The sequence below is a fragment of the Podarcis liolepis genome (genome assembly GCF_965112155.1).
Source record: "Podarcis liolepis genome assembly, chromosome: 3".
NCBI lineage: Eukaryota > Metazoa > Chordata > Lepidosauria > Squamata > Lacertidae > Podarcis > Podarcis liolepis.
In genome coordinates this window covers 3,415,339-3,427,701 of record NC_139557.1, presented here as the reverse complement: position 1 = coordinate 3,427,701, position 12,363 = coordinate 3,415,339, and the positions used below count along the sequence as shown (strand labels likewise).

At 41.3% G+C, this 12,363-nt stretch overlaps 1 protein-coding gene across 3 annotated transcripts; it reads right to left on the bottom strand.

Annotated features, from left to right (window-relative positions):
• Positions 1-66: 66 nt before the first annotated feature.
• Positions 67-11,038, bottom strand: FAM161A (FAM161 centrosomal protein A). Of its 3 annotated transcripts, none has more exons than XM_083495159.1 (7): positions 10,832-11,038; positions 8,485-8,720; positions 5,767-6,945; positions 3,556-3,723; positions 3,278-3,377; positions 2,113-2,273; positions 67-435 (listed from the first exon to the last, which is right to left on the bottom strand). In XM_083495159.1, the coding sequence occupies exons 1-7, from the start codon at positions 10,964-10,966 to the stop codon at positions 198-200; spliced, it is 2,217 nt and encodes a 738-aa protein (XP_083351285.1). In that variant the 5' UTR covers positions 10,967-11,038; the 3' UTR covers positions 67-197. The 3 variants fall into 3 exon arrangements, with proteins under 3 accessions (XP_083351285.1, XP_083351286.1, XP_083351287.1); XM_083495160.1 differs by lacking the exon at positions 10,832-11,038 and adding an exon at positions 8,997-9,151; XM_083495161.1 differs by lacking the exon at positions 3,556-3,723.
• Between the last annotated feature and the right edge of the window lie 1,325 nt (positions 11,039-12,363).

Below are 12,363 nucleotides of genomic sequence, written 5' to 3'. Positions count from 1 at the left end.
GCAGATATAGGGGAGTCTACAAATTTAATAAATAAGCCAGTTGAAAACTCACAGCTGATCAGCACATTAAAAATGCTTCAAAACTCTATTTGCACCAGTTGTCTCATTTTCTCCATCTCTTATATTATTATTTGGAACAACAGAATAAATTCAAAACACCAAAACCCACACGACATGGAAGCAGCCATGTATTTCAGTTAGCCTTCATCATCACTGGATTTTTCTGCGGGAGCTTGTTCATTGTTTTCACTTTCATACTCCGGAGCCTCCTGGCCATCGTGATCTGGCTGAGCTTCCATGTCCACCTCCTCTTCAGAGGCTTCCACATCCTCCTCCTCATCACCATCCTCCTCTCCACAAGACTGGGCAGAATGGAGCCGTGAGCTCTCCCATTCTCTCTCAGATTCTCCACCTCCTGCTTTATTTTCATTATCACTACAGGAGAAACAGAAGAAAAACACTGCCCATTGGCATCCTCTGAAGAACAGCTGACCCAATCAGATCACAGCCATAAGGAGCTATTTTCAAATTTGTCAACTGGCGTGATTTCGTGTTATTGCACTGGTGACAAGGTTATTGCATTGTAAAATTTAGTTTCAACTTGCGTAGCATTATGGCCTGCACCCAATGCAGCACTAAGTCACAGGTCCATCAGTGCAAGGATTTATGCTTTGTGCAGCAGGTCCCCTCCACTTTTCCTTCCCCCCGCCCATGTGCCCTGCACCCTCAGATACCCTCAAAGGAGGCATCTGCAGAGACAAAACCATCAATCTCGGAATGCTTCATGAACAAAGAAGCCATCAGGCTGCCATGCACGTATATTCAAAGGGCGCACTGGTACAGAAGATCACTTTCCCCCAGACAAAATGGATCGTAAGCCCACAAGAACAAAGAATCCCTGGAGAAGCATGCAAACTCTAAATGCCTGCCCTTCTCCATCTTGACTATAAGAAGACAGTAAGTGATAAAACCATCACTGTGACCTTTCTTGAGGACATCCTGAAGCAAGTCACCCAGCAGCCTGCTTTCTGTGTGAAGCAATTTACAGAATAGCCTTGTTTTTAAAATCAGCACTCCGATATTGGAGCCATGCATGTGGTTGGTCCTCATACTCATGGACCTAGCTCTAGCTCTAAGTGCCAGTCAGTCTTCATAGAATAATCAGCCACAAGCCCAGCTAGGTCAGCTCAATTAGAAGTTATCAAGCTAAAATTACTAATGTTCCAACATGATTGGTATATATGGGATGGTTCAGGGGGTGGCCTCACAGCCCCTCCATTCTAGGGAACACTCCTGAAAAATAAGGGCAGCTATTGTCATGTCCACTAGAGAGCTCCAAGTCTGCTGTTGATCTTCCAAAAGCTGCTTGATTACCTTGCCCATTCCAGTTCTTGCAGTTCTGATGTAATAACCTAATAACTGAGTAAAAAAGGAAATGCACACTTGGTGTAATCCCAGCTAGAGGAAGCATCCGTGGACTTTTAGGTTTTGGCAGTTTGCTTTACTTTGAGTACTTTTACTATCAATTCTTCAATCCACCAATCAACTGCAGGTATAAGGGCTGTGAATATTTTCACATTCTTTTCAATGGGTGAAATCCAACAGTGTCCATCTGCCAGTAGAATGACCACAGCTGGCAGGACAGATCTCCCACCATCTTCCATGTAGTCCCCTGCATGCTCCCCAAAAGAGCTCTGGAGAGTTGGGGAACCCACTAGACCAGACTGGGATAGCATGGGGGCCAGAAGAGGAAAAAGAGGAAGGGGAAGTTGATGCTGACTCACATGATGCTGTCACCCAATGGAGATTTAAGTCTCTCTCCAGAGAGGAGGTGCAGACATACCACATGCACATGAGGCTTTGGATTTTAGAGTTCTGCGCTATTAGAATAAACTACAGCAAAAGGGGCAGTTTGAGATTAAAGTTGTCAGTTTCCCTCTTAAAACATCTAGGGCAGGGATGGGGAATCTGTATCCCTCCCAATTTTGTTAGACCACGGCTTCCATCATCCTTGAACCTTGGCTGGGCAGTTGCTGGCAGTTGGAGTCCAACAACATCTGGAAAGCCACAAGTTGCCTATCCTGATCTATGGCAACCACCGGCAGTATTTACCTTTCGCCGTCTGCTGTCAAAATGTCAGAGCCACCACTGGAATGGTCCTGCAAAAGCATTTCTGTAGCTGTTTCACCTTTCTTTGAAACAAACTCTTCACATAGTCCCAGCTCTCGAAGAATACCGGAGTAATGCTTCTCGGCTGCTATTCGTGCATTTTTCTATATTTTAGGAGAGGTAAAGTAAAAGAATAACAAAATACATTAATAAGATACTCTTAAATTTAAAGAATATACAGTGGTACCTCAGGTTAAGAACTTAATCTGTTCTGGAGGTCCGTTCTCACCCTGAAACTGTTCTTAACCTGAAGCACCACTTTAGCTAATGAGGCCGCCGCACCGCCACCGCACGATTTCTGTTCTCATCCTGAAGCAAAGTTCTTAACCCAAGGTACTATTTCTGGGTTAGTGGAGTCTGTGACCTGAAGCGTCTGTAACCTGAAACGTCTGTAACCTGAGGTACCACTGTATACGGCTGTGGATGTGTACATTGGTTGCCAAACATCCATGACCTCAGAGCATGAAAATGTTGTGGAACACAAACACAAAGCTTTAGACAGTAGCATTTTTAAATTTGGTCCTCAACACCTCTGCGCCAGCAAACACATTAAATGTTTAAATTACATGTTAAATATATTAAACGTTTAGATTACATATCTGCTCAGCTAGGGCTGGTTCATCCATCTCTGCCCTTGACTTGCAGCCTTAGGTAGAAGGGAAGACATACTACCACAGAGCAATACCATGTGCCAGAAATGGAAGAAGCAGACCTAATGTTGTTGCATTATTTTAAGTAAGCCGCTTGGGATCCTTCTGGATCAAAAGGCAGACTAGAAATCAAGCAAGCAAACGAAACAAGTGTAAATAATCACAGTTAAATTAAGTGGCGTCTCCTCTACTCTTCACACTGTGGTGGGTGGATTAGGAATGCAGAGTATAAAATAAGACAGCTTAACCGGGACATTACTGTACACAATTATAACCAGGAAGGCAGCAATCATTGCTGGCTGAGAAAGCACAGACAAATGAAATGAGGCATACAGAAGTGATGCAATGGGAGACAGGAGCCTGGGAAGGTGGCATAACTTGCATCACCTCAATGACAGTTCTTGATCATCAGATAAAGAAGAAAGCTGGCACCCCAATATATGAGAGATGTCAATAACCTGTGTCGCTTGTTCCAACAACAGTGGCCTCTTTTTCACTCTTTCTTCCATTTCTTCCAGCTCCTGGAGATATTCTTTCATTCTCTGCTTTTCATGTTTCCTGTTTTTTTAATATACCATGACATGGAAATGGTATGGAATTTAATCATGAACTTTCACAGCAAAATAAAAATAGAAGCAGCAAGACTAAACTATGTTACACACTTTGAGGGCCTGCTACTGAACTAATGATCTTGCACCTATTGGGTCAGGATTTGGAGGCTACATTAGCAGAATACCTGAGTATTTTAAACTTCGATTTATGCATCTGAGCTAGACTTTGATGGGGATCATTTGCCTCAGCCCGGGTGTATATAAGTCTCTGTAGCTTTCTTGCTCTTTCTTTTTGTTTTGTTCTATTTTTCTTCTTCTCTTCTTCTGCCTTTCTTTTTTCCTCAGCTGACTCCCTGAATAACAAAATAAAGCAGAACGAAATAAATTTAAATTGAGAAAAGGCTTTATAGACTTTCTCAAGGATACATTTACACAGACCAAGAAGTAATGTGCTTCACACAGATGGCAAATCCCACCCAAATATTACTTCATCTGGTGCCTGTGTCCTGTCTTGGAATGTTGCCATGTTGCCTCTTTTGTATAAGTATATTTTTTATTATTTAAAAATATGTTTTATCTCTTTACCCTTATACATAATCGTGCGCAATTGTTTTTCTTTCTTTCTTTTGAATTGCTGGAATATTTTGTTAGTCTTGTGATACATTTAATAAAAAATGATGTGAATGGGTATGTGTCAATCTCAACTTTTTCTATAACTTATTATTGTAGATATATGGAATGAGTAAGAAGGTTGGCATAACTTAATATAACAGGAGATCCCCATTATGAACTTTCTTGATGCTGGTACCAGCTGTATCTCAAAAATATGCCCTGGAAGGCACTGAAGAGACATCCTGAGCTCAAATACCTTGTGTAAATATCAGCATGTGTAAATCTAGCAACTAATAACATCTAATCAACACCTGAATGGATGCCGCCACGATAATAGTAAGGTAACTTTAAGACAGGAAGTAAACAAGGATAAACAGTTCAGTCATTGCTCACTAGATCCTTTCAACTTTTTATTAAGCAAAATAAAGAAAATGGGAAATAGGCAGGAAACTCTGGGAAGAAACAACAGAGCAATAGAAATACTAAAATTATAGGAATTGCTCATCTCAGAGCTCCCTTCCTTCTCCATTAGAATGAATTGGCTAAAATTTTTACAAAAACCCTAGATTTTCAATGGTTAGTTAGCTCTCCAAGCTCCAGGAAAGGATTCTTACTTAGCACTCCAAAGGAAACAACACAACCTTTGCTTCAAGGACAAGTCTACCTTCCCCCGCTCCATTTCTTGACTTGCAATTAGTGTGGGTTCTGTGGTGAAATTGTCACACTCATTTTCTACAGGCTTTTGAGAACAGTTAAGGATTCTTTCACTCACTCTTTGCCTGCTTAAATTGTAATTTTGCTTTCTGAAGCAACATTTATCTATTCTGACACTTTCATTTCATATGATACACCTCTGGTGTAGGAACTTCTTGTGGGCACAACAGACGCACATCATAACTCGATCAAAGGATCCTAAACCCCTCAGTAGTGTGTGTATGAATACACGAGTGTGGGACATGCAGGTGAGTTCAGACATACATGCAATGTAACAATGTACTTCCTGTAATACTCCACCGTGAGACTAATCAAAGATGGTTTCCTTATCCTAAAAGAGAGCATAGCCAAGCATCCATCCACAGTTCTCTGGAGACATCCATTGCTACAACCACTACATCAGAACACTGAACTCAGGAAATGGTTGGCCCCCTTGGTCTTGTCAGCTGTGTAACTAGGGCAAAGTGACTGGCGCCCCAACACCAGACACAAGATCTGGGAAGAGGGGACGCAAAATCAGCTGCTGACAATGGAGTGTGGCTTAAAACAATTATGGGGAGGAGAAGGACTTCCCCACCCGCCACCCCCATTCCCTGAAAGCCCCAGAACAGCACATGGAGGAAGGCAAGGGGGGGGGTTCATTTCATCTGAAATGCTTGCTCTGATGAAATGATTGCCTTAGTGCAACACTGAATTCCTCTCCAAAATAGCATGAATTTCACACATTCAAAGATAATCTTCATATTTCGTTATAAAAAAAAAATTAATATGATTAACATGATTATGTTTAGTTGTCTACTTATATGTTGGTAAACAGATACAAAAACCAATAAAAATTACTTATATAAAAAAAATCCACGTGCAATTAGTAAAACCATTATAAAGAGAGAATAATAGTTTTATTAATCCCATGTGGATCATAGTTTTAACTTCAATTAAGATATGCAGCGATACCTAAAACAAGTATTTAGTACCTTATTGCATCAACATGGTTTTATTTTCCACAGGAAACTTGAAATTAAACTAACGACAATTACCGGTACATCAGTTCAGGCCTGTGAACAGCTCACCTGACTGCTTGTAGTCGTCGTCTTGTAGATTCTGTAATTCTTGGAGATACAGATTCTTCACAGCCTAAAGGAGATGGATTTGCATTCAAAGACCTCATTTGAGGCTTAGCTCTTGAAGAAGCATAGGGCCAGCGTGTTTCCTTTAATTTTTCTTCATCCATTTGAATGTCCTCAAGAATTTTCTCTTTGTTGGATGCTATATTTGGTGTACAGAGATTGAAGGGTTCACAGGCTGTAATGTGTTTCACATTCTTCTGTCTCTGAAGCCGCTTCAGGAATTTTTGATGTAAAATTTCAAAATCTGGGACCTTGCCTTTGGTCTTTGGTTTGTGTTCTACTTCTTTAGTCAGCTCAAGATGATTTTGCTGCCTATTCTTATTAATGCCTCTGTTTCCTAACCTACTGTTAGGGAGAGATGAATTGCGCAGAAGCTCTGCTGATCTCATCTGAATTCTAATATCTCTATAAAGCTCTTCCTCCTTTAGCTTCTCATTAATTTCTGAACTATAAACAAATTTAGGAACTGGCTTTGCTTTGAATACTTTTGCTTTCTTTTCTGGTGAAGAAACGTCCTTCAACTGCATTTTCTTCATTTCTTTCTTTCGTGCTTCCCGCTCAATAAACTGAAATGGCTTTTGTGTAGCTAGAAGGATCTCTCGCCTCCTCTCTCTTAGTGACTTTCTACGTTCTTCATTTTGCTGCATAATATCATGATAGAGAGGGAAAAAGACATAAGCAGGCACTGGATGGGCTCGGAATTTCTTTTGACATTCTGCTTCCTCCTCCAATTCTTTCTTCAGCAAGTTATTTTCCAGTTCAATCAGTGACTTTGACTTTATGTTCTGTTGTTTTATCTTAGCTTCTCTGATAGTCATCTGGAAAGGCTCAGGTATTGTGATCTTTGGGGACCACTTTTTTTTCTTCCTCCTGCTCTTCCTCAAAGTCTGTAATTTGGATAAAATACTTTGGTTGCCGTGAGAATAGTCCTCCGAAGATGACCGATCCCATGAATTTTCAGCTTGCTCCTTACCAAATGTCAGTGATCTGTCTTCACTGTCTTCTAACTCTAATTCTTTATCAGATATATGAGATAAATCTGAATGAAAAGAATTGTTCAAATCAGGCTCAGAAAATGATTTACACATATTCTGAGGTTGAAAAGGGCTTGGCTCCCAAGATCTAAAAGGAAATAAAAATGTGAAGGTTAGTTTTCTGCAAGCAGCAAAATATAACCAGACTGCTTTGATGAATAACAGAATGGAGGAGCATTTAAGTCTAAAGAATCCCACCAGTATAGCAGGTTGGGCTATACTGGTTGTGTCCCAGGTCATCGCCTTTGTTACCAGAAGCCTGAAAAATAGCTCTCCCCAAACTGGGTGATCAAAAGCAACTTAAACTGCATTTCTTCCTTATGATAAAATGTAGAGTTTAGTGAAATATTTGTGTTAGGACCAAGCAGCCATAGGCTGGATACTAGCTTTATGTCTGCGATCAGAATTCGCATCACTGGTCTCCTGTAAGACAGAGAATAGAAGTAAAAATAAGAAGTATTCCTATTAGCAAAACTGAACATTAATTTTAGAAGGCGCTCCCTAAGGAATATCTGCACAGTGTTCTAAAACCTTTGGAAAACCCTACGCAAAAGTACTTTGTTACTAGGAACAGCAATGATAAGCCACAGCTCATTAGCAGAGCCTCTGCTTTGCATGCAGAATGTCCCAGGTTCAATCCTTGGAATTTTCAGGTGCTGCTGGAAAGAAGCCAACTGGAAACTCTGGAGAGCTGCTCCCAGTCAGTGAGGCAATATGGGGCTAGATGAATCAATGGGTTGACCTGGTATTAAAGCCGCATACTATGTTCCCAAAAATTAATTTCAGTCCCATTTCAGTACTTCTGTCCTAAGCCATGGCTTCAGATTCTGGTGTAAACAGGAAGCCTGGTTAGTCTAGCAGCAGCTAATGCCACCATCAGACGTAATAGTTAATTGGTGCTAAATCCCTAGGAAGAATTTACACTCCAGTCCAAAAGGATCGAGTGGGGAAGAAAGTGGATGCAACCCTGCACTCCCAATTGCTTAAGCATAGTTAAGCAATTAGCAGTGTTACACACTCAGTAACTGAAAGTTAAATAATTACCTTCCGACATCTATATGTATATCTATATATAACCTATTGTACACCACAATAGTTGAACCAATTCTGACGTTTTCAGTAGGATTAAGCAGTTTATCCTACAATTAAGAATATTTTCAAACAAATCAAGGCAAGAAACACACACACATTCACACAATACTCAGTTCTCTTCCTTGTTCAGCTGTTCTTTCTGAGTTACCTGCAGGGAGACAAGTGCGGCCAGATACAAAAATCTAGAACTGAAGGTTCTTCGGCAGTTTAAAAAAATTAAGCTGTTGGCATATAGTATATAAAACACAGTTTTGGTGATATTATCAGCATGCAGATTCCTCCATCATATACAGGCAGCAACTATTTCATGCAGGGGCTCCGTTCCTGGCCCCTGCATGTGTCAGCAGAGCACACATAAGAACACCCCACCCCATTCTGCCCTGTTCCGCCCCCATCCCCCATTCTGCCCTCTTCCAGGTCCAAAAGAGCTGCACGTCAGCAATCATGTGTCAATCCCTAAAAGGGTTGCTGCCTGTAACTGCATATTTAACATCTTCAGATAAATAATACTACAAAAATAGATTATAAACCATACCTATCATTCATACTATGGGTCACATCCACATTTGTTAAAGGTTGAACATCTTTTAGATACAGTTTATTCCGATACATGTTTTCCAATTTTGCCATGGTCTCCAGGTGAGCGTACTTAAGCTCTTCCAGCTTTAAATAATATTCTTGATTTGAAAGGTACATTTTGGAGAGGTCTATCCAGTCTCTGCAATCGGCTTGTCCAGTAGAACGCTGCTGTCTCTCCGGACTCAAACTATCCTGAAACAGAATATTATTATAATGTTTTCATTTCCATTGGAGATATAAGTATAAAATGCTAGTAATTTGGTCAAGTGGTAGGTGCCATCAACTGTGAAACTTGGCGCCTCTCAGCACTGAAAACTGCTGAGAAATGGTAAAAGTAGGGTCCAATCTGCACGACATCATCCTGTAGCCAAAACTGCTCAACTGTAATAAACATTTAAATCCATTTTTATTTCTAATTTCAAATGAATAATTGCATTTCAGCAACAGATATACTACAACACTATGCACCTTTCTGGTTAGCTGCATGTAAACTCATTTCGACTCCTCTGATGTAAAGCTCATTAAGAGATTTGTGTAGGCTTGGTATACAAATACCATCTGGTTCCTATAGTATTTGTCTTACAAATTCTCAGAAAGATTACCTATGCTAATGTCTTCAATCAAAATGCAATAAGAGAAGTAAAACCATTTAGAATTGATTCCATCGGTTTTCCTTTATTTCATACAATTTATATACCACTTGACTGCAAAAAAGAGAATGCAAGTTAAAGAATTTAGAATGTTTCGAAACTTGCAGTGTTATTACCTTTGCAGTTGACAAATTTAAAAGTGCAAGCTTTTATTCTTAGAACACTACTACTCATTAAACAGCTGGTTTTCAGTCTGCCACCTTTCTTGTTCTAAGTGACAGCCCAGTGACATGATTGGCAGCAGAAAAGAGAGGAGGCAGGAAGACGACCCACGTGTCATGGAGCCTGATCCATCATACACAAAGACACACAGACTTTACAATATGCACTCTCCTTCATGCCAGAGAGGAAAGGCAGACCTTAGCACAGCCTGGCAAGGTACAACTTCCACTCATACAGAACAAAACTGGACCTACAGCAATATCTGATTGTCGGCATTTTCAGCCCAGCATATAAAAAATGTCATGGTTATGCCCAACATCAGAAAGACCTGCCACCTCCGTTTAAAGCAAAAGTGCACAAGAGGCACATGTTTCACTCGCAGAGTTTTCATTGTGCTAATACAAACACTGCTGATTAAATGTGTGCCAATCTGGCACTCATTCAAGGCACAAGCATGGGTGATTTTGAGAGGAATTGTCAATCTTTCAGTGTTTCTCTTTCTTTCTTATTAAGCATATTTGGTTTAACTGTTTTTCTTAGCTGCTAGCATTTGTGATTTCCAATCACTGCAATCACAGCTGGAAAAGCTTTGGTTGCTGATTTCTCCTAGTTATTTACATGGTGGTTGTGTTGCTTTTATTTTTTCATACATGTTACGTTAGACGATGTACTGATGTATAATTCCCCATGCCCCAATATTTCCCCTTCTCTTAAGGCATTGTGTCCATGGCTGTAAGTCACTTGGCGATCTTCTGGGTAAAAAGCAACTAATAAGCTTACCTTTACCTTTTTAAGCTTAAAAAACAGATAAACATTTTTGTTTAGACAAGCCTACCCAGGTGCTTAGAAAGTTCAGGTAATTTTAATCTGTTTCAGTATTTTAACTTCTACAGGCTTTAAACTATGGTTGTGAATTTTTCTCGATTTTATTGTTTTATCTTTTTCTAAAAAGCTCTGAGGTTTTTAACAATCAAGCGGCGTATAAATTGTGCGAAATAAATAAATAAACAAAAACAAGAAGAAGATTTAACTTCCATCTAGCCTAATCCCCCTCCCTGCTCTTTGGCAAAATAGTTGCCTGCTAATTACTGGGTGGGAGCATTCTTCATTATTATTATTTTTCTTTCTTTGTGGTCATTGCATGTGTGCGAGTGTGTATAATAGACCTTCAGGGGACAAAGGACTATTAAGTTGTTTATTATTATTATTATTATTATTATTATTATTATTATTATTATTATTAAATAATAATAAACATTATTATAAACATTATAATAATAATTTAATAATAGTTAATAGTTAATAATTAATAAATATCATTAATTAATATTAATACGCTCCTCCCCTCCGCTCTTTGGCCTCGAGACCCGCAGCCAGCGCCGCTTTTCCTGGCAGGAAGGGCAAAGGCTCCTCTGCCGTTCACTCCCGCGGCCACCAGGGGGCAGCCCTCCCGCCGCCGACTCCGGCCTCCTCCCCCCGCTTTCGGCCTACCTGCCGCTCGCCGCCCCCCGGCGCGGGCCGCCCGCCCTCCCTCTCGTAGAGCGCGACCGGGGCCCTGGTGCGCGGGTCGACCGGCGTGTGGAGGCAGGAGGCGGCGAGCAGGGCGGCTCGGTGGGCCGCGTCCATGGCTCTCTTCGCGCGGCGCAGCGCAAGGCCGCTTGGCCCGGCTCGGTTGCCAAGGCGACGGCGCTACGGCGGCTCCCGCGGGACACAAAGCCCTCGCCTGACTGCTGGCGAACGCGGAGCCCCGGCTGCTCCAGAAAGGCGAGGCGGGGCTGCGAAGCCGAGATGAGGGAAGGGACCCCAGGGGTCATCTAGTCCAGCCCCCTGCGTTGTCCTTGGCTGGGCTCGAACCACCGACTTTCTGGTTGACATCCAGGCGCACTGACCCTAATACGTATAATCTCCCTTGTCTGCCGAGACAGACGGGGGGCAACCTGGCCTGGGTGCTTTAGCTGAGATTCCGGCACTGCAGGGGGTTGGACTAGATGACCCTCGGACCCCTTCCAGCTCTGCACTTCTATGTGAGGAGTAAAAGTGGTGAATTTAAAAAAGAAAGAAATTTGGACACTATTATTCCCCCACCCCATAGTGAGCATAGGCACTGACTTGTGCCTGGGCTCCCACAATTTTTTAATGGAGGGGCCACCGCCCTCCCGCAAGTTCCACTCTGTAGCATGTGGGTGCACACATCACATCAGCACGCACACACACACCCGTGATGTGCCCAAGTGACAGCAGCAGGCCATGTGAGGGATATTATTATAATAATTATTATTTATTTTAATTTATATACCACCCTTCAATGAAGATCATCACAGGCAGGGCAGTTTACAGCGTAAAGAACTCAAAATACATAATGTAATAACAAAACAAAACAGTGTATCATGTCCACCTATCAGAATTTCAGGGCGGGGAGGGGGGCAAATAAGTATTCGTTCACTTTATTTGTATGCAGTTTTTCCAGACCCAAAAAGAAAATCATGCTCAAAGCAGCTTACAACAAAGAAAACAGGAATACATTTCAAACACTAAAGCAATTTAATAATACCGTACAAAAAAATCAAATTTCAATACTATATAGTAAGATAGAAGCATTCAGTAGCAAAAATAACAAGGGAGCTTCACAGCTTCACCTTAGTCCTAGAAACACCACTGAGATTGTATGTAAATTATGAACCATGCTATGATGTAGGCCACTCTTCATATCTCTTTTGTATATTACTCAGTTTGTGTATTATGATTTTCGTTCTTTCACAAGGGAACCAAAAATCATGAATAGCAGAATAGAATCTTAGAATCTTAGAGATGGAAGGGACCCCAAGAGTCATCCATGCAGGAATCTCAGCTAAAGCATCCATGACAGGTGGCCATCCAACCTGTTTAGAAACCTCCAAAGAAGGAGAGTCCACCACCTCTTGTGGGAGTCTGTTCCACGGCTGAACAGCTCTTACCTTCAGAAAGTTTTTCCGAATGTTTAGTTGGAATCTCCTTTCTTGCAACTTGAAGCCATTGGTTTGAGT